The sequence below is a fragment of the Poecilia formosa genome, unplaced genomic scaffold (assembly GCF_000485575.1).
Source record: "Poecilia formosa unplaced genomic scaffold, Poecilia_formosa-5.1.2 Scaffold241, whole genome shotgun sequence".
NCBI classification, from domain to species: Eukaryota; Metazoa; Chordata; class Actinopteri; order Cyprinodontiformes; family Poeciliidae; genus Poecilia; species Poecilia formosa.
Window position 1 is genome coordinate 729,439 of NW_006800180.1, and position 27,207 is coordinate 756,645.

At 39.9% G+C, this 27,207-nt stretch overlaps 2 protein-coding genes across 5 annotated transcripts in view; both read left to right on the forward strand.

Moving 5' to 3' along the window:
• rab11fip5a (RAB11 family interacting protein 5a (class I)) overlaps nt 1-14,131 on the forward strand; it is a 31,307-nt gene extending 17,176 nt beyond the window's left edge. Inside the window, exons 2-6 of one of the 4 annotated variants that reach the window (XM_007569530.2) lie at nt 825-1,336; nt 1,893-2,466; nt 6,660-9,107; nt 10,242-10,383; nt 11,201-14,131. In XM_007569530.2, the coding sequence (XP_007569592.1) occupies nt 825-1,336; nt 1,893-2,466; nt 6,660-9,107; nt 10,242-10,383; nt 11,201-11,458 (3,934 nt within the window). In that variant the 3' untranslated portion in view covers nt 11,459-14,131. The remainder of the gene's footprint in view (nt 1-824; nt 1,337-1,892; nt 2,467-6,659; nt 9,108-10,241; nt 10,384-11,200) is intronic. The other 3 variants (XM_007569531.2, XM_016680428.1, XM_007569533.2) reach the window with 3 other exon arrangements.
• Nucleotides 14,132-16,547: 2,416 nt separating this feature from the next.
• Nucleotides 16,548-27,207, forward strand: part of sfxn5a (sideroflexin 5a) — a 20,436-nt gene continuing 9,776 nt past the window's right edge. Inside the window, exons 1-10 of the mRNA XM_007569534.2 lie at nt 16,548-16,732; nt 18,407-18,475; nt 20,633-20,710; nt 20,917-20,943; nt 22,347-22,401; nt 23,217-23,242; nt 23,404-23,457; nt 23,673-23,729; nt 23,817-23,882; nt 26,010-26,100. Of these exons, the coding sequence (XP_007569596.1) occupies nt 16,685-16,732; nt 18,407-18,475; nt 20,633-20,710; nt 20,917-20,943; nt 22,347-22,401; nt 23,217-23,242; nt 23,404-23,457; nt 23,673-23,729; nt 23,817-23,882; nt 26,010-26,100 (571 nt within the window). The 5' untranslated portion in view covers nt 16,548-16,684. The remainder of the gene's footprint in view (nt 16,733-18,406; nt 18,476-20,632; nt 20,711-20,916; nt 20,944-22,346; nt 22,402-23,216; nt 23,243-23,403; nt 23,458-23,672; nt 23,730-23,816; nt 23,883-26,009; nt 26,101-27,207) is intronic.

Sequence of the window (27,207 nt, forward strand, 5' to 3'; positions counted from 1 at the left end):
CTAGCGCTGCAGATTTATGTTTCCCTTTAAGATTTAAAGAGGTTTCATAATTCTACATTTAGACTGAAGTTACACCTATCAACAAACTTTTGGTTAAAGTTCTGAGTTAGGTTTGGAAAATATGCTCAATTGGCTTATGTATATAGGAAGATTATAACGGTTACCATAGATACGTCTCTTGGCATCTTAACTTGGTAAAAATCAATAATAGTTATTTCAAAAGGCCTAAGCTAATGGTTAGACTATCAAGTTTAACTATAATGTAGTCAGAACACCAATAATGTTCTTGTGTGAAATTGAGAAATAAAAATATTTAAAAAGCAAAAAATATTGTGGCAGTTTAATTTAACGCTAATTTAATTTTTACGCTGCCTTACTTTTTGAGGTAGTTGCTCTGACACTTAAAATATTTAGTTTTACTTTAATTTACTGTGTGTTTCACACAGGAAGATCATTGGCAACGCACCACCTCCAATGTTCATTTCCTGTGTAAATAATCTTCAACTTCTCTGTGAACAACTGGTAAATGCAAATGTGGTGGTTTAATGGTTTCCCGTAAAATGTTTTTGACATCCACGTTTGTTTTGGGTTTTTTTAATGGTAGAGTTCTGCTCTGGTCTTCATCCATCTTGGACGAGCCTCTATCTAAAGCCTAATTAATCTATATTTATGCCAAATTAATATGTTATCTGCAAGAAAGACATTATAACATCTTAGAATCTTTTTAAAAAAAAAAAAACCTTCCTGTGAGACTCTTGATCTGTCTTTGTAATTCATGAAAACAGCGTGTCGTCGGATCTCATGTGATTCAACTTTTGTTGCAGGTGGTATAGACTCAACTCCAAGACGGGGAAGAAGGAGAAGGAGAGGGGGGACATTCAGGTCACCATCTTGTTCACCCGAAACAACCTGACGGCCAGCATGTACGACCTGGTCATGAAGGACAAGGGCGCCTCCACCTTCAGCAAACTCAAGGAGCGCATGAAGGGCAAGAGGAGGTCCAGTGATGAGGAGTCGTCCTCCGCCGTGGTGCCGGGCGGGTATAGCTCCCTGCAGCGCATGCGACAGAGACTGCCGAGTGACGGAGGAGGGGAGGAAGACTATGAGGACGACGAGGGCGGGGAGGTCCGGCGGAGCAAGATGAGGACCTTCTTTCTGCGGGGGAAGCTGCGGAAGTCGTCTGACACTCGCTCCAGCACCTCCCTGGGCTCCGAGAGCAGTGAGTCTTCGTCGCGCGGCGGCAGCCTGAGTCCGACAGCTGGCATCAGCGTGGTGGTGTCTGACCTGTCCAACTCCCCCAGCAACAGCAGCAACTTCACCGCAGACAACAGTCCAGGTGAGTCCGGCAGGGAGACGATTTATCGTTATTACTTAGTGACAAGTGTCTAACCATTTTCACATGGTTATCCTTCACAAGTAAAGGATAAACTCTGAATCAAACCTACTAGCCTGACATTGATGCATTTTACTTCAGCAATTTTGGTAGATTTTCTAAAATGTAGTATTATATATATATATATATATATATAATATAAATTTATTTATTTATTGTTTGTGTTTTATATTTATGTCTTGATTGAAGAAGATGACTGCTCTTTGTCTAATCTAAACATGATTCTTTATCCAACATTTTTCAAGAGGGGCCCATGGCCTCCCATGACCCCCTCTTGGGGTCACCACTGCTGTGTACATCTGTAGTTATGTTATTATTGGAGGCTTGGCTTGAGTTAGCCAGCTAAAGAAATGCTCAGTGTCCTCTTGAGAAGCATTTTGTATTTATTACTATAAAGCTGCTGATTGTTTCAGCAAAAAAGAAAGATGGCCGACTCTCTGTACCATTTTCCTGCATTTCTCTCTTCAGTCCTCTTCCTTTCTGCCCTCTCTCGTCACAGAACACACAGCAAACACTTCGCCCAAGTCGTCCTCTCTCAGATGCGAGTTCGGCGACGAGGCCGGCGAAATCACCATCGCAGTGCCTCCCCCGATCGTTTGTGTAAACGGAAGCCATGTGTCCAAAGTCCAGGCCCAGGATCGAGGCTCAGGAAAACCGTCAGGTTCTTTAGGGCCAGGACTGCTGCTGCAGCGGTCCGTGGCCCACTCCGTTTCCCTGCAGAACCTCAGCACGCGGCCCACCGCCGACCTGCCCAAGGGCCCCGCGGGGGACGGCCGGCGCTGGTCCTTCGACAGGGCCGGCGAGGAGGAGAGGGCGGCCATCGCGGCGGCCCTGGGGCAAAGCGGAGCTGGAGAGGAGGAGCGGCCGGCACCACCACCACTGCCAGATGCCTCCCAGGCGGAGCTGGAGAGTCAGGTGAAAAAGCAGAGGAGGAACTTGTTCTCTCATGGGCGGAGTGAGTCTGCAGGGAAGGGTCAGAGCCAGTCCAAGGGCGAGTCTGAGCAAAGCGCCGCCGCCACCGAGGAGAAACACAGAGCGTGGTTCGGATCCAAGGACTCGCACAACAAACCCAGGTGAGACACGCAGCCGACACACCACATGTCAGAACGTCTTCAGCTTCAAAAAATAAATTCGTGGAATTCTGGTTTTTGGATGTAATGAGTTTTTAAATTTAGGTCAACAACTTTTGGCTTTAACATAAAAAAAAAAGATTCATTCTCTTACATATTACAACAACAAAAAAAACAGTTACTAATGTGAGAGATGATTGTTTCATTTTGTGGCGGCTGAAATTAAAACAATTCAAGTCATAAGTCATTAAAATAGAAAAATTAGAAGGTAGAACACATATATCGAAGCTGCATACTTGACTTAATATCTTTTTATTTTTAATAAACTGATTTATTCCTCTAACCTGTAACTTTACCTCAACTTTAATGTGACTCGGTTCTTCCAAACCTGCAAGAAAACCCACATAAACTTTAGTTTGTTTGCTTTCATACTAAACAAGTCCATCAGTGCGTTCAGTGGCCTTTTGACAGAGCAGGACTTGTCAGACCTGTTTTCTTTGTGTTGGACTAATTACCTGATCTGCTGAATGCAGACACCTACATTCCTAACCCTGTGGAAGAATGCTGAACCTGTTCTCCAACCAGCTGGAGTTGCCTTTCAGCGCCACTCTGCTTTGTGGTTGTGCTATATTTAGTGCGAGGGAAAGTGTGAACACCACTTTTTCTTCCCGTTTTAAGTATCTACGTGGGATTTTTCGTGACGGATTAATGGAAAGAAGAGCATAACTGTGAAGTGGAAGGAAAATGAAGTTGAAAATGGAGTTTGAAGTATTTGACAAACTAGCATCTGAAATGTGTGGAGTGCAACTGTATCTCATCACATTTACTCTGACAAACCTATATAAAGCTGAACACAAGCAGCTTCTTTCATCTGTCTTTAAAGAAACTAAATTTTTTTATTGTTTTAAATTTTTGAATCACTTTGTGATCTAAACTCAACTTAGTTCAATTTTAATAACTTTATTTGTCGATGAGGAGAAATTTAAAGGGATATCAGTAGTACAAATGGACTCAAAAGTGATGATTCATACGTCTGTGAAAGGTTTTACAGAAATAAAACTTTACTCACTTTACTTACTAGCTTATGCACAAAAGGTGGTGTGGCAGCATTATGCTGTGGGCATGGTTTACTTCAGCAGAGACAGGGAAGCTGCCCACAGTTGAGTTGAAGATGGGTGAAGCTTAAAATGGACCAATCCTGGGGAGGGGGGGAAGCACACCACACTTTTCAGATTTCTTATTTACAGCAGAGTTAATGAGCCATTCGCCAATCTCCTGGTGCTTTGTGTTGCTCTCTCACATTAAATCCCAGTGACATACATCGCTGCGTAAATGGTTTCCCCAGATAGAAGTGGGACAAACACCTGATGTGAAAACAAAATGAGCGCAGCGCTCCGTTCCAGCATTACAGATGAGCCTCCGGCTCTGAACACGTCCCTGCTGCTCCAAGTCTCTGGTTACATGAGAAGTCTGCAATGCAGATGGAGGAGTGGAGCTGCTTTTATAACGCTAACCGTGTGCAGAGCATAACGCTGCAACGGAATAAACGGTCCGTTTCTTTGGAAACGTGATCTGGAGATAATATCGTTGCTCTCGTTTTTATCCCGGCGCGTGTGTGTGCAGGTCGGTCACTCTTGTGTGAGCAGCCAGAAAAAGGGCCGAGATGTGGACCTTTCCGCCGGTCACACTGTTAAGTGGGTCATTTTATCATTTGTGGTGTTTTGTACCACTGTAATGTGATGAAATGCATCAGCACTGAAGCTTTTCATTCGTTCTGTTGGTCTTTTATTCAGATAACTCTCATCTAACCCTAGAAAAACTTTTTATACCCGCTCACTTTTTGTCTGTTTTGTTATACTACAACCTCAAGCTTTAATGAAAGGAACAGATTGAAAAGTTAAACATGAGCTGGAGTCCAACATATTTACGCCTTTTTGATGTGTTTTTTACTCACTGTGAATTTAACAGCGATGCAAACTGTTTTGTAGCTGAATACATTTTTGCAATTACTTTGTGAGGTTTAGGATGAAGGAAAAAAAACATTTAGCTTACAAGCTGATCTTATTCCATAAGCCTCTTGTGTCTGCTGCTAATCGACTGCGCCGTCCTGTTTGCTTTTGTGCTTCTGCTGCCGCTAAAATGTAAAGAAGAGATTATTTTCTTGTTACATTTGTAAAAAAAAAAAAAAAAATTAAAAATTTTCCTCTGTGTTTAATGGCAGCTGCCATTTATTTTTGTTGAAAAATATACCTGATAAATCAGCTTTATGCATGACTGCTGAGCAACAAGTGACAGATGGCTAATGATAACAGCTAGCCAAAAAAAAAAAACATCATGTAGCGTTCGTTGGTGAAAGAGCTAAAATCTTTTCATATATGACAAAGTTTAGTAATGTTTTGCTCTAACGAGGTATTAGTTGGTGGTTTTATATTTATAAAAAGAAATTATCAAGATTTTAGATGGTTTTTATTAATCATTATTTGATCAAATGTGATTTTATTTTTCTTTCTATAAGCAATATATGTTGCAAACAACTCTGTAAAAAACAAAAACAAATGAATATGTAAAGGCATACCATGCAGAATATCAACTATGATTTTACACATGGCTTTTTCTCTGCTTTGCTGCCACCTAATGCTGCATTCAATGAACCAAAAACTGAAGAATTTCTTAAAATGGGGATAAATGACATTTAAAAAAAAAAAAAGCGGCTTTTATCTCTGAGCCATTCTAGGAATTTCAGAGGTTAACAGTGTTGGCATGAAACACAGATTGTTTTTCTCTGGTTTCATTTACACTGTAAATAAGAATATTGATGCGGCTCAGAGGTCATGAAGTTCACTGTCCGTGGTGCAGAAATGATTTTATCTTTACAGCCTATTTTGTTAGCCGTAATATTTTAAGTGTTTGGAAAAAGTATTCACACCCTTGATTAAATTTACATTTTATTTTCTTACAACTAGAAACTTTTGTGAAATCTATTGGGATTTCATGTGATGTAATCTAATACAATGTAGGGGAAAAAAACCCATAAGAGATGTTGTTTTTAAAAATTTTAACAATTTAAAATCTGACTAGTGTGGCCTGCATTTATATTTTGGCCTCATTGTAGTAATACTTTTTAAAACCACCTTTTACTAAAATAACGCCTTCAAGTCTTTTTGAATATGTCTCTGTTTTAGAGACAATTCAAACTCAGTCGCATTCAGTAAACTGCTGCCACAAATCATCAATTCAATTTGAGTCTGAACTTTGACTGGACCATTTTAGTGCATAAAAATACCTTGATCTCAATCATGTCATTGAAACTGTGGTGTTATGTTTGGAGTCTTGGTTCTCCAAACAGGGTGGAGAAATGTGGTGTTAGGAAAAGGTTTGCTCCATTTGTTTTTTTATTAATTCCACTTATTACTAAGAAGGGCACAAATATTTCTTGATTTTAATAAAATACGAATAGAAATTTTTTAATTATTTTGAGAGGTTCCCGTCTCCTGACGCTTCAGATGGACGACCATGTCGATTGATTTCATGACATAATCCTGCTTATTCACAACTGCATTCTTACTTTTTTCTTCTTGATGCAGTTTGTGCACTTTAATAAACCACTAAGGCCTTCACAGAACAACTGGATGTGTTGTATACTAAGACTAAATGGCACAAAGGTGGACTATTTTTACTGTATTTACAAGTTCATTTTAGATTTTTATAATTTTTTTGTGTGAAAACTGTCATTTTCATCCCACTTCATCTATAACTAGATTACATTAGCCTGTCTGATATAATCTCAATGAAAAGTGTTAGAGTTTCTGGTTGGGGCATGAAATAGTTCAAAGGTTAAGAGTAGCTTTTAAGGAGCTCTACAGTGTGTCCACTTTTGTAGTTTTCTTTTTTAGAGAAACATTTTACATCATCCACTGAGTTTCTATTGTCTTTGAATGCGGCACTATGGCAGCTTGCTTTGTTTTTATTTATTTATTTAATGAAATCGATTTCAGAACAAACCATCAGATCTAAGGTAAACCACTGAAATAACATCTTTTATCCTCTAATAAACAATCTGGTTTTTGCCAATGGGTCAGACTCTGCATAGTATGCCTTTAAATTGTGACTTGAGCCAAATGCTTTTTGCAAGCTTACGTTGAGCAATGTGAACAAGCCTGACTAATTGAGGGGACTGTGTGTCCTTCTTTTCACAGCCTGGTGGTCTCCACTAAGTTAGAGCCAAGCACTGACCCCCACCCACCACCTCTTCCACTTAGTCACCACCCCCCGGGTTTCCCCGTTGATCCTACCTCTTTGGTTTCCGCACTGCACCACACTAACCCCTTTTCCCGTTCACAGACCGCACCGCCTCCCATATTCCAGTGCAACCCTTTCTACTCCCGCTTACAGCACAACCCCTTCTTTACAGATATGTTAACTAACCAGACACTGAAGTCACCGCTGCCTCCTTTGCCTTATCTTTCCAGCTCCCGGCCCCCAATAACTGACCTCTTTCCACAGTCAAGTAATCCTGACTTGATGCAAGACGACCCGACAGTAGAGGACTCGGCTGATGCCAAAGACCAACCTGTTGAGAGACCTCTCCCTCCAGTTCCCTTAGAAAATAAAGAACATTTAACCAAGAAGTCGTCAAACCCCTTTCTGTCTGCTGAGGAGCGTAACCTGGACTCGGAGTGGAACGAGTCATTTGAGGCGTTTGCAGCTGGCAGACTGCAGTCTCCCGAGGAGCTCGCCATGGAAAGCAGAACACAACAAAACACAGTCGATGACCATCCACTGGAACACGACCGCAGTAAAGGTGAATTACAAAGAGTCGCAGATGCAAACGAGCAAACAAATGTTAATGACGTTCTCTATGATCAGCCTGGGGGCAGATTTTTATCCAGTGAACTTTCAGTTCCTATTCAGATGAGGAACAACAACGCACTTCACTTCGACCACTTTCCACAATTCCTTGAAACAATCCCAGAACACAGAAGCTTTGACAGCGATGACTCGACGTTAAACACTCCTACTAACTCCCCTGAACCGACTGACTTCATTGTGACCGAACGGGACAGCAACACTACTAATGATTTTACGCACACTAATATCAATACTGCTCCTTTTCACACCTCATCTGCACAACTCAACAACAACAACAGCAGCAGCTCTCCAGACCCCAGCTCGTCGGGCCTCGGTAGTTCGACAGAAGAAGACGGGCTCTCCTGTTTTTCATCTCAATCTGAGAAATTCTCTGTGTCGTCCTCTGAGGAAGCGGAAAGCACCGTCCTTCGCTTCAAGAATTCCTCCGACTCGACTGCTGGAAAAACCGTAAAGACCTCAGAGTCTGGAAACGCCATCGCTGACAAGTCCATTGATCAGTTTTTGATTGATGATTCACATAAAACTGTCGATCAACCAAAGGATAGTCATGTTGAAATGGTTGGTTGGAACTTTTTTGAGGACTCGTTTCAGCCTCTTTCTCTAACGACATCGGAAAAGGAAGCAGAAAGTGAACCTGGAGGTAGTCAAACACCTAAAACTCCTGATCTGAACCCTGATCTGTTGCCGACACTACAGCCGACGTCTGTTGTGTCTCAGCAATCAAGCAATGATTGCTTGATTGCTCCTTCGGAGGATTTTAACGCTCGTTCTAAGAACAGTGCCACAGAAGAATTGATGCCTGCTTCTTCAGATGATGAATTCTCTTCCACACTACCATCGGTACCTGTCATAATCTCTTCCCCCGAGGTCAAGCAGGATTTGTTGGATGTGACCAATGAGAACACTGGTTCAGAGGAGCAGAAAGTTCGCCCTTATTCTCATGTGGAATTTGGGATTTTTGATGAATACCTCAATGTCAGTCACCTTGCAAGCAGTCCTGGTCAGGACTTTGACAGCACTTGGTTGAACATACAGACGCCTGAACAGAGTAGCAGCACTTCACGCCAGAGCCATTATTTCAGCGCTGACTCGCAGGACTACCTAACCTGTGATTCTCACTCATTCTCCAACGGGTCAGAGCTGAATGAAACGCTATTCTCGGCTAACTCAACTCTCCGTGGCGAGATGAGCGACATTCAGGCCGTCCCTGATGATCTTTTGACAATGGGTCATACAAATCTATCCCAGTCATCAAACATTGAGGTCAACCACAATGAAATATTTGGAGACTTCCTCCAGGGGGATCAAGGCAACTTGGTGAACCTGGAGACAGGCCTCACAGGGGGCGATGGATTGCAGGTTCTGCCTGCTCCTCCTCCAGACAACAGCTCTACTCCAAAGATCCACAGTGATATAGGGGAGGGAAATCAGGATGACATCTTCTTACAGCCTCCACAGGGGCAGCATGCCGCGCTGCAGCGCTCTCTTTCCGAGGGCACGCTAGCACCTGCCTTTGACCAACTTCTCCCGTCCTCTTTCGGGAGCGATCCCTGCGCAATACAGGAATCCTCCTTCGCTCAGCTAGACCCTGTCTTCCCTTTCCCTAACACATTTGCTCCTTCTCTAATTCCTGAAAGCAGTAGCTTCCATGTAGCGTTCTCTGCCCTCTCTCCCCTCGCAACCATTTCGGCGACAGAGCCACCCGGCTCAGAGCCCGGCACCACGCCAGAGCCGGACGCAACCGAGCGGCGGCAAGCGGCCGATCAGCCGAGCAGGTGAGGTCGCACGTGCTCAGTGCTGGGTGAAAAGGTGGAAAAGGGATTTCTTCCTTGTCTTCTCGTACTTCCTCCTCTGCTTCTGCCTTGCTTCTTTCCTGTGCTGACTCTCGGGGGGGGTCTTCTTCTTCTTTGTGGTGTGATCCTCCGCGTTTTGTCGCTTTTGTTGAAACGCGTAGACTTCCACTGGTGTTAACAGGACTCTTCTGCAGGTTTAATCTGCGTGTCCTGTGGTAACAGGAGAGGGAGAAACTAAAGCCTCGGGCCAATTAGCAGTTATTATTTTACCTTCAGGCCTACCACGCTTATTCTCCGTTCCAACACACACACACACACACACACACGCACACACACACACACACACACACACATGCAGAACACCTCCCTCTCCTCGGGGACAACCAGTGTTCTCACACAGCCAATACATCAACCAGAAATCAAGCTTTTTACATGAGGAAAAGGTGTTGTTTTGTCATTTCCTTTTCAGCTTGGGGTAATAACACTCTTAACACAATTCTTCTTCATGATTACATCTATGCATACAATTACATCATTCATTTCAGGATTAATTTTCACCACTTTTACACCTGTTTACCCTACATTGATCTTAATCAGAATGAAGTATAATGTTGGTTTGGATTCCTTAATGTCTGGTGTCATATTGGAGGGCAAAAAAAAAGAATTAAACTGGGCTTTAATAAGGATTAATCTTGCATCGATTGCACTAAAGGCCGTCAAATAGTGATGGTTTGCTGCATGTAGGTCATTGACACAGGAAACTGTCTTCCTGTGCTTTTATGAAGACATTGTCTCATATGTTTCTTCATACTACGATATTGGAGAGCCGGTATGTGTTTGTTTGTGCTCAGAAAGGAAGCCACAGTTTCCAAACACGGCCATTGTTTCCAGAGGAAGATATTGTTCCAAAGGAAGTTACGTACATTTCACAATAAAAGCTAAGATTAAGGTTTCTTTTCTTTCACCTGTTGTTATAAATATAAGACCTCCACTATGACCACCAGAGTTGTAGCTGGGCAGCTCATCAGGCTCCAGGTTGGGAGTCAGGTCGGTGTTGGAACAATGTGAATGGCTCACTGTGTGTTTGGGTTTTTTTTTTTGTTGTTGTTGTTGAAGCCCCCACCCAGTGAAGCCCCTGACCACTGCCATGCTGGCTGAGGAGAAGCGGTCAGTGCTGGCCACCGGCCTGGAGAAGCTGAAGTCCACCATCCATCCGGGGAGGAGCAGCCAGATCGAGCAGGAGGCAGACAGGAAGAAGGTAGGAAAAAATGAATGGATAAGAGGCCATTATCCAATGTGGTTGATGGCCTTGCAAATTTGGATTTCTTTTCATTTACTGCTGCTGCAACAATCAATACAAACCTTGACAAAGTATTTACTAGAGGTGCACTGATTGTAGTTCTTCAAATGCCTGGCCTACCAGTTCTGATTTTGGTCGATACCGATTTTTCTTTTTGTGTGAAATGTTGCTAAATATTGGGACAAAGTCGCTAAGTTGGCAACAGTGGGGTGACTATTGTCCTGACTATACCTGGTGGGTGGATCTGTCAGTCAGCCCTCTGTCAGAGCAAAAGTGGCTAATTTTAATGAACTTAGTGGAGGTAGATAAAATGGGTGGATCAGATCAGTTTCTCATGTAACTGATCAGCCAGTCTCCCAAAACTAAGGAAATCGGGTTGATTTCTTGGCTGTCCAATTTATCGGCTCAGCCCTACTGTTCATAACCCTTCACCTTTTGTCACATTTAAACGCAAACATTTTATTTTCTCATATCAGCCAAACTTCCAAAATCAGGTCAACTTCTTGGTCTGCCAAGTTGTCGGTGCATCTCTGTTGTCCACATCCCTTCACAATTTGTCCGTTTAAACTGCAGACTTTAATTTATTTTATATGATAGCCCAACGCAAAGTAGCTCATGTACATAAAATGGAATAAAAATAGTACTTGGTTCTCTTTTCTTTTCCAATTTAATTCTGAACTATTCTTCTGAACCTGAGCTCCTTTTTTTGTGCCTCAGTTATTAATTTTTAGGTCAGTTTAAAAACCGGCCTCGCTCTGTGTCTGTCTGTCCTCAGTCTCTGACGGAAGGAGCGGGCTCATACTACCACCTGACCCACAGCGAGCTGGTGGCCCTGCTGGTGCAGCGCGAGGCCGAGCTGGAGGGGCAGAGGGCCGAGTTCGAGCGTCAGAAACTGTTGCTGGCCAAGCGGGAGGTGGAACTGAAGAAGCTGAAGCCTCAGGTCCGAGACCTGGAGGACTACATCGACACTCTCCTAGTGCGAATCATGGAGCAGAAGCCAACGCTGCTACAAGTGCGCCCCAAGTTCAAATGAAAACAGACAAAAAAAAAAAAAAAATCAACAAATGACTGACCTTCTAGTTCACGTGTTCACTCGAAAACCTCCACAACAGCTCTCTGTTTTAGTCACTGCTACGCTGTCCTTTTTGATACAGATATTTAGGCACCCAGAGGTGTCGAGGTGATGTTTTCTAGCTGGCATGCTTCCCCCTCGCCCCCCTCTCCGTTCTGTTTCCTCGGCAGTGGCGGTGGCGGGTTTGTCTCCAGTGGTTCTGAATGTAGCGCGTCCTCAGGTTGTCGTCAGGCTCCCAGAGCCTGGTGGAGGGTTCCAAACCCAGGCGCTGCCAGTCTGGCATCCTGATGCGAATCCTCTTTCTTCACCGCGCTTAGCGCCTCTGTTGTCACAAAATGTTCCTAAAATGGGAATTTAAAGTGTTTATTTATTTATTTTTTTTTTCTTTTGTCCAGTTACAAACAAACTGTCAGATCAGCGCGGGGGCATTTTCATGGCTTTCAGACTGATCTCCTCATCTTAAGGGTGGAAGATGTCTGTTTCCTCGTGTGCCTAGAAAGTGCTTGCACATTTCTTACGACGTTTTGACGCTTAAAACTGGAAGGTGTTGTGTTTGTCATGCGGAAGAGAACAGGAGAGAGGATTTCTGACATTTCTGACATGAGGCATCAGCAGGTTTTGGGTTTTATTTTCATAAATCGACTGTTTATCCAACCTTTCTATAAGATGGTTGGAATGCACTTGAAGAGAATCCCCCCGCCTTCACTGCACTCGCACAGCAGCAAATTGTAACTGAGGGATAACGCAGCACGGCGGGGAAGTCACAGTCACCCTGCAAGTCAAGGCTTGACCGACAAATATGTCAACTACAGGCAAGAATGGAAGGAAGGGAAGAGAAATCAGCCAAATACAGAGCTTTACAGATACATTCATAAGCCTTGAACTTTTTCTGTTTGTCACGTTGCAAATGCAAACTTTGTTGTGTTGTATGAGAGAACAACGCAAAATAGTTCACAAGTGTGAGGGGAGAGGAAAATGAAACATGGTTTATGTTTTAATATGCATAAAAAGTGTGGCATGCATTTGTATTGCAGGATTGTAGTTTATTTAGCATGACCTTGATCAGCTTTCTTGTTTTTGGTTCAGTTAGCTTAATGTCGATAGCACTGGATTTTATTTACAGGTAACCGAGTTCTGAGGGGCTGAAGTAAATGTGTGCCACACATTGTAGATTATTTTTAAAAATTGGGATACAATTTTAAAAACCATGCATCATTTTCTTTTCCACTCCTCGTCGAGGATGCCTTCCTGTCTGTTAAATCCCAGAGAAATGCAACGAAGTTTGGTATTGAAATTTGACAAAAATATGATAAAGTTCTGTATGTCTGAGTGTATTTTCAGAATTCATGCTAAATAAGTTTGTCAGTGTAAGAAAAATTGCTTCTTTCGTTTGACTCCCTCATTTTTTTCCCAGATGCTGCGAAATGTTGCCTGTTAGCAGCAAATGCTAATACTCGTTGTTTTTTTTTCTTCTTTAAAACGTGCAAACCAAATGAGACGGGGTTAGCATTTGACCCTTTCACATCATTGAGAACGGACCTGAATGTTCAAGTGTTCTTAATAAAACCAACAGGTGTATGAATATAGGTTTCATGTTTCGAACACAGGATAAGTGCTGTTTGTTTTTAGCTAGCTAGCTCCCTTCCCCTCCGACGCTCAGCGTTATAAGCTAACCGATTCAGGTGGCGACAGTATCGGTATCTTCCGTCTTGCTTCCTCACATGCGTGTGTTGCTGACACATGAGTTGCCACAAAGGGACCGCATTTTTCAGCGTGTATGCGTATTAAATTGCCAAACGCTGCCTTACTTTTGTTTTTTGAGTTTGTTTTCCTTCGATGTTCATTAGGCTAGCACTTAATTGTATTTTGCGTTCGGGCGGACTCAAAGCCATCCGTTTGCTGAAAGAAAGTTATCGAATCTCTAATTATTGCGCTTTGTGATATCGTTTAGCACAAGAATCAACTGTATGCATACAAATAAAAAATGAGTATTAGCAGCGATTTACTGTGACATGCCAAAAACAACAAAAAAACATAAGGAAACAAAATCATTAACACACAGCCTTGAAACTTAACATTTAGAGCTGATTGATACACCATAAAGTATTCTGATATGATGCCACCTCAAACAGCATTCGTGGATGTTCTTGCACTACTTAATCTTCAGAAGAATAACTCTGCTGTACCCGTCTTTGTGATATCGGTATAGTTAGATCGACTTCACGCCGTATTGCACTTTTCTAATCGCTCTGTGGTTAAGCACTAGACCTTCCTTCCACACCTTGACGATGATTCGCCATCGAGCTCAAAGCATCAAACATTTAAAAAAAGAAAAAAAAATTACACGTATGTCGTCACATCCGTTCAGCTGGGCGGTCGCAATATGAAGAGTGCAGATGACTATAGAAACATAGAAGAGGTGATTTGGCGCTCGCAGAGAGCGGGAATAAGCATTCTCTTTCATGTCTTCCATTTGGCGAGGTTTTTATTTACCTTTTGAATCGACTGTGTTTTGTCCTCGGGTGTGAAGCTGGCAGAATGTGCTCAGTGTAAGACTGGAACGTTTACAATCCGTGATGCAATTCTGTTTCACAAATTTTGTATATTTAATAAAGAGTATTTTGTGTTTCCTGCCCACCGTGTCTTTTGTGGTCATTTCCTTTTGGTGTCGATGGAGTCGGGATCGTTCCTGCTCCACTCCTCACCAGTTTGGAACCACTGGTGTCAATGTCACTCTGAATGTGACGTGTATTATTCAGATGTATTAGGTATCCATTTTTTTTGCCACGAGAGCCAAAGTGGTCAAATTTAGAAAAATGTAAAACTCGGCTGCACCAATTGCCGTTTTTGGGCCGATCACCGATCTTTAAAAAACGCTGACATGATGAAAACGAGGCCAGTTTATCGGCTGGCCACTAATTGCAACCTTGTTTTCAGGAAATAAAAATGGAAAAACGTGTTTCTTGTCACATGTATCTGTTTGATCATATACTAGAAATGAAAGACTTTAAATCTACGTCAATCGTAGTAGAAAGAAAACCTGTAAATTGTTGTTGATCCAAAACATACAAAAGTGTCTTGTGATTATATTATCAAAAGAAAGGCAAACAATTCCCTGGTCAGTTGTTTTCATTTTTGGACTAGAAACATTCTTTAGACTGAACAAGAACAGGATGTGGCTCTCCTCTTGCTGTATTTGGCCAAGTTTAATGAATGTAGAGGGCGGATGAGTCTATTTACTGCGAAGTTAAAATGTAACCAAAATCATGGTCAATAAAAGAGAAAAACCTTTTTCTTTTTAAAAAAGTGTCCACTGTGACTCAGTCGGCCTCAAATGAGCCCTGGGCCACATTGTGGACACTCTTGTGTTACATGGAAAATCGATGACGTAAATAATGGAGCATTAACTATATTGCATAAGTTTATATAATGTTTCGATTCAGTTTAATTAGTTCCTGACATTTGCTGATTTATGTCCTTTAGCTGATACCTACTGTCTAATACATGATATATATATATATATATATATATATATATATATATATATATATATATATAACAAAACATCACATTACTTCAGTTTTTGGATTTTAAATTGAAGGAAAACATAAACCTTTTGCCCAAAAAGACTTGGATATTTTTTCCCCTTTGAAAAATGATAAAAAACAAAAAAACAAGAAACACACATTTCCCAATGTAAATAAAATAAAAATGATCTCGAAGAATATTACTCAGTGTAATTGCTCCTTGGAAAAAAATTCTGAGACTTGCATTTGTAATCAAACTTTAAAATAAGCCAGAATATAAACATTTTCTGGGTTTTTGTTTTTAAAGCTATTAGAGGACAATTGAAGACTTGCGACTACGAGATACAGATGAAATATGTTCTCAGATTAGGAGTTTATTTTCAAAGTATTGATTGAATATTTGATAATTTCCCAGAGAAGATGGATTTATGGTTTTGAATCAGAAGATGCATTCAGAAAGAATTAAAGGCTGTGCACATTTATGAGTCCAGGTTACAGTTATAATCAACCCAAGAAGGATTTTTTCCTGTCACATTAAAAGGCCACATTCAAGACAGATGCCATTATATTTTCTCATGAGCTCAAAACAGGCTAAATCTCCACCAGAGGGCTACATTTCCTCTTTAAAATCAGACCAGAGTCCTGCCTGTCATTCCAGTTCATCAAAAGTTTGTTTTTTAATCAAAGTGACAGAGATGTTAAAGAGGTAACTAGTATTTTATCTTTTGTTGGTAGATGGATTGGACTTTTGCAATCATTTCCCAGTGGGTAAAGTCATTTGTTTCAGCAACACAGTGATAAAACATATCTGACGATTAATCACTTAATCGACTAAAATGATACAGATTCCTCATTTAACCATTTAAGACATTTTTATACAATATTGAAAATACACTAAAAGATGCAGATAAACAATTCAACTCCATTTTGAAACAAGAAAAATAAACATTTTATTGCCTAAAATGCAATAACATGTCATTCCTTTGTTCTGGGTGAAGATAAAACTGTGCTACTTGAGGAGTTTTTTTTTTATCTTTAGTCCAAAGTGTATATTTATTTTGTACAGTTTTGGCTTAATTACTGCTCTGAATGTGTTTTATTTTCAGAAAATATCCCTTTTTGAATCTGTATACTGTAGTTAACGATTAATTGTTACTAAATTAGTAGACTTTTTTTTTTCAAAAATCGATTCATCACAATTAAAATGATTGATTGTTTTAGCCCTATTTTAGATTCAATTTAAATTCTGAACAATGGGCAAATATTTTGTTGCCTCTTAAATATGTCAAGTTTATTTGACATATTTAGCACATAAAGCAGTTCAAAGTACTTTACGTGATAAAATGTTTGAATTACTGATAGTAAAGACCATCTTTCACAATGTTCAAGGTCACTGTCTTGCTATAAACTTTTTTTTGCAAAACTATAAAACAAAGCACAGCTTCCTGGGAAATGTAGTCACATATAGAAAGCATTTCACGGCCTACATGCGTGCGCCAGCTTGGCATTACTACATTGCCCACAATGCAACGTGGGAAGACAGCTGAGTGTTTTTGCAGTGCAGCGCAAGACGGCAAAAGTGGTCGGGGAGAGAAAAAAACAAAAAAGAAGAAGTTGCTAAACTTGAGCAATAAGGAGGAGAGTTGTGTTGTCCGGCAGCATGTCTGACTACCCACCGTTCCAGTACGGAAAGTCTCGTTTCAACCAGGTACATTTATTTTAGCCGTGACTCTAAACGCAGCACAAACTTTCATGCTGAGCTCAGGACTCTGTAGACGCACACATTAAGGTCTCAACTCGATTCGGGTGCAGACGCTTGTATTTATTTATTTATTTATTTATTTATTTATTTATTTATTTAAAGAAGCTGCTTTTAAATGGCCATGATTAATATTTGGAGCGTGTTGCTGCGCGGAACAGTTTAGCTCCTGCTTACCGCGTTGGCAAGGCTGAAGAAAACCCAGTCCAAAACAGAAACAGGGAGTCTAAATGTGTTGAAAGACAAATGTCTCTTTTTAAAAGTAAGGTGTATATGATTAAAGAAGAAAACGGCTTTGAATAGAGCGAGAGAGGACGTGACGTCATCTAAATAATTAATTGCTGATTTTATTTCAGCGCGAGGCATCCCCCAGGGTGCTATTTGATATCTTACTGTACAAACCGGATGGGCAGCGTACAAGCACGAGCTTGCAAAAAAAAAGAAAAAAAAGAAAAAAAAAGAGAGATTAAATGGCTGAATTGTTTCCAAAATTTGATCATCTTAACCATTGCATAATCATATTCAATAAAGACTGACATTTAAAATGTTTATTATTGTTATTTATTTCAAAAGCAGTAGCTAGATGTGTTCAAGTTTTATTTCTGTTTCTTCTCACAGCAGATATTTAATATTAGAATATTACATAAGGGCAACAAAAAAACCTTTTTAAACTCTTTTGTACTGACTTGTAAAAGATTTAACGCAAAAATGTTAACATTTCTTAAAAATGTTCATACATAGGCACGCTACATATTAAAATAAATAGATAAAAATGACCAACATGTTGTACTGTTTTGGCTAATGTGCATAAATTAGCATTAGCTTCAGCATTTTGAAGCGCAGGAAGTATTAGGTGATTGGTGGGATTCAACATGACAGCGCAACACCTTTGGAATAAAGAAAAAAAAAAGTCTTCTTTTTTTTAAAACTAACTCTGAGAGTCGGCTCAAACTGAGCCATTTAAATAATCGGTGAATAATCTAATTGAACAGATTTGAAAAAGCCGTCCCCCCCTCGTGCCATGTTTTTGACAACCATCCATATGTTCATTAAGTGACGAGACGTAGCGATGAGTCAAATAGCAGATTTCTGTCCAAATTAACAGTTAGTGTAATTAAACCCAAGTGAAGGAGGCGGAGGGATGGGGGGAAGGAGCGATTCCTTCTGCTCGCCTATGAATTAATGATTGAAAGGTATTCCTGGCACCGTCATTAAAGGGCTTAATTGCGTTCGGCGCGATGCGGATTTGGGCCTCTAAAAGACGAAGATGGGAAACAGTTTGCCAGCGGCTGTAATGAGGAGGCTCCACCTGGAGCGTTCAAACAGCTGGCGAGCCGTAATGTCGCTGTTTACCAGAGGGAAGAGACAGCTGGAAAATCTCTGGCTGTTTTGTCGAGAGAAACAATCCGGAATCTGTTCGGCTGCCTGCGTTTCAGCGAAAAATACGTAAAGTCTTTGGAAAGTTCTAGATTTTTTTGTTCTCTTGCTAACTTGTGAAAGAATAGGTTTTGTGTAATTCATGTAGAGCTGTTAAATGTACAACATCTTTTAGGAAACAATTTAAATTGCATTTAAGCTATAAAAAATGCTATAAAAACAATTTATGATTTTTCTTTCTCTCAGGACACGTTTCGTGGGAGATTCCGTCACTTCCTGGATGTGATCGACCCCAGCACACTCTTCGTGTCAGAGGTACTCGGCTTCATAGGACTCGATGTTTTCAGGGGGAAGTTGATTATAAATTCTGACCTGTAAAAATTAACTTTATAAGAGTCAGTCCACATTTGTAAAAGTCCAAACGTCTCTCGGTCTGGTGCTAAACTGAAGCCTGATTTTGTGTACAGGTGTGGGCAGAACTGTCCGATTTACAAAAATCAATCTCTGAACAACCAGTCGTTTGTTTCCAATATTTAACTTTTTTCACAATATTACATTTTTTAAGACATTTAATTTTGGGTTTTTATTATTTAACTAAAGGCTTGAAATATTTCACTCGGCAATGAATAAATGTAAAATATGAGCTCTGCTTTCTGAGTGATAAAAAGTCTGCATATTCCAATTNACTGGATTAACTCGGGGAATCTCATCTGTCCGTGTATCAATCAACTCCTAACCTCTTCTTTGTTCTGTCACAATTATTGATTTTTTTGAATTTTTATTATCATGCTCCAAACTTTGCGAGGACTGACCACCCAGCTCACCCACTTCCTCATACACACACAGCCAGCAGCGTCACCTTCCCATTCATATTTGATGACGTCACTCCCACATCGACACGCCCACCACCAGGTGTCAAAGCCGCTGCTCCTGTCATATCAATAATTACTTATTTCATTCATATTGCTCTTATAGAGCCTCAGTGAAAAAAAATTCCCCATGTCCCCTGGGGGGCTTCGTAAGTATCGACCTATGCCGATCCAATTTACAAAAATCAACCTCTGAACAATCAATCGTTTGTTTCCAATCCTTTTTTCACAATATTACTTTTTTTAAGACACTTCATTTTGGGTTTTTATTATTTAACTAAAGGCTTGAAATATTTCACTCAGCAATGAATAAATGTAAAATATGAACTCTGCTTTCTGAGTGATAAAAAGTCTGCATATTCCAATTGTTTTTTTTTGTTGTTTTTTTTTTTTTATGAACCTGTATAATAAGTCTTCACTAGTTTCACTGGTCTCTACATCCACTGGCCCAGAAACCATAGCCAGTTGTCCTTTAGACATATTTCATTTTTTACATTCACAATTTTACATTAATAATGAATTAAAAATTGAGGTGTTGCTCTTTTAACTTCCACAATGAAATATTGTGAAATGAAATCTTTTTTTGTTGTCGTTTTATTCTTTTATCATTTGCCGCCCATGAAAACTCACAGTCCCCACTCACTTACTTATACTCACGTAAAAGTAGCGCTACGTCAGTATGTTTTTGCTCAAGTAAAAGTAAAAAGTAGCTGTCCAAGAAATTACTCAAGTGAGAGTAAAAAAGTATTTGGTAAAAAGTTTACTCAAGTACCTAGGAACTGATGAAATGATCATTTAATATTTAAAAATGACATCATCAGGTGGATCAAAATATTCAGGGTAAGTGGAAAAGGACAACATTGACAATAATTCATAGAAGTAATAAGAAATAACTAAATCAAGCAAAATATATTTTCCATATATGTTTCTCTCAATATTAAACTTGTGGAAGTTTAACAGGTGTGTGTCTGTGTCTGGTGAATTTTTGGTTAAAATATGTTTGCTTTTCATTCAGTGGGTAGAAAATCCAGAAATATTACTCGGATACTTCATAATAAAAATACTCAAGTAAAAGTAAAAAGTACATTATAGTAAAAATGCTCCTAAAAGTACATAAAAAAAAAGTGTGAGCTTTCACTCTGGAGCCCTGCAGGAGGCAGCCTCAGCCCGGCTGCTGTGATGAGTGACGGCTGTGATTCAAATGAACGTGAGCTCATCTGCCACAGACAGCTTTATCAGCACTAGGGTTGTCAAAAATAATCTTAATGTAATCAATACTCATGTGTATTTATTGTCCTGCATCCACATCTCGCACTGTTCCACTCAAAGCCCAGACATTTTTGCTTTTAAAGTGTCAAAAATGTTTGAAAGTTGAAGGTGTATGAATTAGTTTTGCCAGATGCTGTATGCTAACATATACCAAGGTTGATGGTAGCAACTTCTAGGTTTGTGTTTGCATATCATTAGATTGTAACACAACAACAAAAAAAGCTCATTACCATTCAGTAGAAAATATTTGTCGTCTGAAAATCTGCTCAAAGATTTTGATGAGACTTGTTGAGTAAGTGTAGCTTTCCGTTTTATCTCCCTTCTGTCACACCAGAAGCGGCTGCAGGATTGCATTAAGCTGCTCGATAGCTTCAGACAAGGAACTCTGCCTCCAGGAGTCACAGACGCCGAGGTAAACACAGATCTTGTCTTTTTATCAAATATTTCTATATGGCTATAAATGAAAACATAATGTGTGAAAATTTGTGTAAAAACAAACTCAAGTTTTACTTTTGGTGGATGATGAACTGTAACTATTAGCTTTAGCGACAGCCATAAACCAGCTTTTGAAAGTTTACACCAGAGGACAATTTTAATTTTCATCTCTGATTTCAACAGCTATGGGAAGCCCAGAAAATAAAGCAGGTAAGAATTGATTTTTTATTTTTTTTAATAGCCTTTTGGCTCACTGTTACACTGTGTTGTATACACGGCATTCTGAAGTGCTGTACAGATATCAGAGGAACAACACTGGAACAAAGTTTTATTTGTTACATGATCCCATCATATTAGGCTCAGAGTAATAAGTCAGAAAACTGACTGGTGATCAAGACCTGATGATTTTACACTCGACTGGGCTGGATGAGCGATTTGCCCGTTTTAATCTAAAATCTCCTCTTTTTCTCCATTGGGCAAGAACGACGTGTCTAAACGCTAACGATTAGTACCTTTAAAGTTCAAATAACACCTGACCTACGACCCCACATCACAGGGGAGTTGAAAAGGAGGCTTTTCCAAATCGGTGACTGGAAATCTGCCACAAAGCCTCAGATTGGTTAATCGTTAACGAAAACATTTTATTCAGATTGATGTGCCGTTTGGTCAGGGCAGAACGAGCAGGTTTTGAAAGATGGCAAATAATTCTGGAGATTTTGGTTGAAGTTGCCATTTGCTAATATTATTCACAAGTATACAAAGAAGTGACAGCAAAGCCACACAAGCCCTGTTTAGTCAATTTTGGCTTTAATTGAACTCTAGTTTGATTGCTTCTATTCTGGTTTGTTTGGGGAGGTGTGAATGCATGATTGTACTCTGATGTGGACCAAAACAGCTAACTGGTGCACCTAAAAACCTCAGTTCAGTTCAGTTGAAGTGAACTCTGTTGCTGTTCAAATGAATGAGACCACTGCAAAAGCAGGAAATGAACTAAAGTACAGGGCATTCTGGGTAAATACAACCAAAACAAAGCGTGAGCCTGGCGCTGGCTAAAGAAACAGGCCATTTTGCCGAAGACAAAAGAAAAATCCCACAACAGCTAAAATCTGATGCTAGTCCATTTTTGTTTACATTATGTGGAAAAAGGAAGTTGTGTTCAGAAGTTCTGTGTCGTTTCCTTCAACAATTATTGGTGCAGCACCACCACAGGCGAGGAGGTGAACAGCTTTTTCAAATGGTTTGAGTGTAGTGTGAAAGCGAACGACAGCCGCAGAAAATATAGCAAAATGTTCAACTTTGTTCCCCAATCCAAACAAGTCTACTGAACTATCAGGCGTGAACACATCCTAACTACTGAACCGGATCAAATAAAAGTCATAAAGATACGTCTGTACCCACGTTACGATTGTGAGGTGATTTGGTCAGAACGTTTTCTAAATGGTTCATCTCAGGTTAGCAGATAATGACAAGCAGCGTCTCTGTAGCACATGGGAGGCACCGGTTCTACTGTAATAAAGGTGGTATTATTCCCCCTTCTGGGAAGTAATTCTTGTGAATTACAGTGGTCTGAATCATTTTGTCCTCATTATCGTCTGATTGTGCTTTCATTACAGGCCATCATCCACCCCGACACGGGGGAGAAGATCCTCATGCCCTTTCGGATGTCAGGTAGAAAGCCTCGGCATGGAAGTCGACGTGGGGGACGTGGGATCTGGGGGGCTTGTTATGTGGTCCAACATGGAGGCGTCGTTCCCCCTGGGACCTGTCAGGGCTCAACGGGGCTCTTCGGGTTGTCTCGGGCCCTGGAAAGGTCACACTCAGCTGGGGGCTGATTAAAACCTCTCTCCTGCGGTGGCGGAGAGTGTCTCCGGATTTTTCAAGAAGTGAAAAGGAGTATTTTGGTTGTGAAAATAAGCCCATCTATTTTTTGTGCGGCGACTGCTGTAAGTCCGAAGGTGGGTGTAAGTGAGAGATGAAGAGCTGGGTGGTTGAAGAAGATAAAGTAATCAGCTGTAAAACAGGCCAGTGCTCTGCATGATAACAACACAGTTAGCAGAAACTTAACATTTTAGTGTTGAGTTTTCTGACTCCATTTTTATAGTTTTCTTCATTTAATCTGAGTTTCCATTGACCATATTGAAAATAAATTTGCTTAATGGAAACACGTCACTTTCGAAAGAACTCTCGTTTTTCAATAAAAAGTTTTAATGCTAGGATGAGGTGGTTGTTTCAGTCGTATCAGAATCGGTTTACCTTGATAAACTTTAATGAAACAATTTTTTTTTTTTTACGTCACACAAGTCACATGATCAACAACCAGATGTTCCCAATGGCGCCTGAAATTCTAGAAAATGTGACTTGCATTTCTAATCAATAAGACATTAAATATTTTTAAATGTTTTACTAATTGGTGAGAAGAAATTAGTTTCAGTAAGTTTGATAAATGCAGTTTTTAGAGCCATAATACTGATCGTCTTTCATAGGTTTTGTCCCATTTGGCACTCCAGTGGTAAGTCTTGGTTTACATGTTTTTTAGTCATCAAAAATTAACCTTCTTTTTTTTTTTGTTTGTTTGTTTAAATAAACAAATTTAAATAAACTTTTTTGCATAAATAAAGAAGTTGTGCTTGGGTATTTTTTTATTTAACAAATTAAATATGTTTTTTGCAGGTTATTGGCCTCCTTCTCCCTAATCAAACAATGGCGACAACCATCTTCTGGCAGGTACTTTTCTCAAAACGAACATCATTTTATCACTTATATTCAGATGCACATCAAGCATGGTTTCCTCAGTTTAAAAACAATACATTTTACTTTAACTAGGCAAATATGTAATAAAACATAAATGTGCCAGAAATCAGAAGATGTGTTGAACCCTGAGAAGTCAGCATTGCGTCTACCATCAGCTTCTCCTTCATTTCACCTGTTCACCTTTCCAGTGGTTAAACCAGAGCCATAACGCCTGTGTCAACTACAGCAACCGTAACGCAACAAAGGTACTTGACCGGAGATAAGAACTGAACCTTTTTTTTTATTATTATTTTGCTGTTGTTTTTCCAACTTGTCTTCTGCTCTTTCGTCAGCCCGCTCCATTCTCCAAATTCTTCCAGGGCTATTTGGGGGCGGTGACCAGTGCGGTCTCCATCGCTGTGAGTTCATGTTTTACTTCTGTTGTTGTTGATCAATTATAGCACATACCTATTTACAGTCCCAGACATATTTATTTGCACTCTGAATGGTTTAATTTTAAAAATCCAGCCTTTATTTTTAGATGCATTTAATCTGTGTTGGGGTGGGGGAAAGCTGATGTCGGGAATTAAAAAAAAAACATCACTGGTGGCACAATTATTAGCACCAACGTATCTTGTGAAATAATATCAAGATATTCAAGATATATCCTGTTCTTTTTTTTTTTTTTTTTTTTTTTTTTTAATTTAAGCAGTTTGTACAAAGTATTTCCACACCATTGCCATCAGTTATGGAGCTGGTGGCTTTCTCCAAATGCTTTTCTCCTTTTACCAAAACTAAAGTGTTGAGTGTGAGATTAGGCTAATGCAATGAAATATGAATCCATTTCAACTTGTTCAAGGTGTTTGACTTTATTGCGCTCTTGTTGTTGTTTTTGTTAGTAGTTGTAGTGGTATAGATAATAATATTTTAAATAATGAAGTTAATAATCATCTAAAAAGGTTAAGCGACTATAAGGATTTCATATCAAACTGTTATTATTTAAGAAAATGTAACTTACAGACCGTATTGCATCAATAATTGGGGTAGTTCTTTTAATTGGTCCTGTAGATTTTAAGTTTATTTTAAGAAATAACAACCGTATTTAGTAGTAAATTTATTTAAAAAAAATGTTTCTCAATTTTTGTTATTTAATTTATTTCAAATTGCATAAAAATCACAAATTGTTTAGTTCCAATCTGCTTTGGTTTTATTTTGTCGAAATGATTTTTACCCAGTTCAGAAACATGGCTAACAGTGTTCAAAAAACCCTTTTCCTTCCCTTCCCACTGTGACAATTCCTATTTTTTTCTATTTGGAGCAGAGGTGAAGGTAAATAGTTTGAAATATTTTTTCATTTGAATTCTTTAGTTGACATTCTCATCCGGCTTTAGCTTCTTATATTAGCTGTTAGCGCTGCTAGCATTACTTAGGCCACCTGGAGAAAACCTTTTCCTTAAGAGCTCCAAATGTCCCAAACCTGCATATAATGAGGTTAGAAAAGGTAACGCATGACGCAGCATGTCTTAGAGTTAAAGCTAACTTTGAATATTTTTTCCACTCTGGAGAATTTCTTCTTCTTCTCTATATGGTGGCTGGCAAGGAACTTCAAGGTGCATTCTGACACCTATGAGTGTGTAGTAACCCTAACCCTACCTAGCTACGTTAACTCATATTCATAAAATTCTATTTTTTAACTTTGCTGGAGAGTTTTGCTGTAAAGCTTGGCATGGTGCATTCACTGACTAAAAATCGATTGGATTGTTTTAAGTTTCCAAACAACCAGTCGCTGATTAGGTCCAGGCATGGTGAAAATCAGAAAATAACTGGAAAATCATTCCAGTTATTGGACAGCGTCTTGCTCCATCTCTATTTAGATTTAACTAGACATCAGATATTATGTGAAAAACCAAGATTTGACAAGAGTCTACTTTATTTTTTTACTAGTAAATCTTTAATATCCACTTATTAGAAGGAAGATTTTCCTGAGACATTGCTTACATGCTTCCTTCTCTGCGTCACATTTATCTCCTTGACTCGTTTGTCATTTAAAGAAACTTAAATATCAACGTAAGCCTCGCACTCAGCTCTCAAAATACCGTTTTCATTTGTCCTACCTCCATGTCACCGCTTTAATCGTGTAGAAGTATAATGTCTTCCTGTGTGCCTGGATGAGACGGCCTCCATCGGGGACAAAGACCTCAAACTGAGCCAATTACTGGTCCTGCTGGGCATATTCCGGCTGATGGCCTCAGGCCTGACAACCACGGTAAAAAAAAAAAAAATCCCAGGGAGTCTGAAGGGAGGAACGACACACTGGGAGGGGGGCAAGAGCCCTCCAATTACACGTCCGTTCTTGTGACAGCCCCATGCTGGGCTGGAGACTGAAGTTTTTTTTATTTTTTTAACTTATTTTTTGCGCCGGCGTTCTAGTTTTTCATTAGAACGCTTTGGGACTTTGAAATATTTATTTAAAAGTTCCTAAGTATGTGTTTTCTTTTGCTTGTTGCACACTTAACCGTGTGATTTACCACGTGTTTTATCTTCAGGTTGGCCTGAATGTTTTAATCCAGAAAGCAGACCGATTAAGTCCAACCACCAAGCTCTTGGTGCAGAGGTTCATCCCTTTCCCTGCAGTGGGTGAGTCCAGAAAGAGTTGCACTTTATTTGAATTTCCTTTGCTTCAGGTTTGAGTCCATAATTACCAACAGCGACCACTGCAGCATTAATTAAACGACATGCAGACTGTTTTTTTTTCTTCTTTCCTCTAAAAACCACGCTCTGTTTTACCCTTGGAGCTCGTAGAGTTCTGTTTCACTTCTCTGTGTGAAAGCCCAAAAACGAGTGATTTTTTTCCTTTTATTTTTTTTGTGTGTTTTTTATTTGTCCGTTTTCGTCTCCGTGGGGTTAGACGTGCTGAGAGCTCGCTTTTGTCAGATGCGCGCCGAGCCACAAAGCTGATTTTGATGCCACCTCCCCGCGTTACAATCACACCCAGGGGTATAGACCCGTGTCCCACAATGCCCCGGGGCTGCTGGCGCGTAATTAAATTGTTTGCCTGCCGCCCGTCCCCCCAGCCCCCTTCCATGCCGTGGCGGCTCTTCTAATTAAATCAACAGGTTTCTGCAGTGCAGCCTTTGCCTGGTAATTGGCTGCTCGCTGGAACTCTACTGCTGCAAACAAATTGTATAATTACCCCTAAAGTGGCGTCTATGTCAAGGCCCCATTTACCTGATTTCGGTCTGGGCATTGTTGTTGCAGTTGTTGTGTTTGCAGGCCCGTATAAAAAGGTAATTAAACGGACTAATTGGAGCCCGGGAAACCAAAGTGCTGTTTGAATTTTCACCCATTTGATTGTGTTTGGTTACTTAAGGCCAGATTTATCCTGTAATAAGCTCATCAAGGAATTGCCTGTCATTCAGATAAATTGGACTATACCTGGAGCTAAATTCATGCTGGCTTAAAAAAAATAAAAATAAATTTGGCAAATAATTTGTTTTCTTTAGAAAGTATTTGTGTTGTTTAGGTCACAATTGGTTGCATTTCCCACTAGCTACCAGATATGTTTAGAATGCACATAAATGTAATTATTTAAAATAATTACAACGGGGAATGTCAGCACTGAGCCGTCCAGGATTCGTAATTATCAGTACGATTTCCCCCAATTACTTTATTGCTTTTATGAAGGTAATTACAAAACATGTTTTTGAGAATTTGATCTTTCGGCTTTGTTTTTTTTTTTTTTTT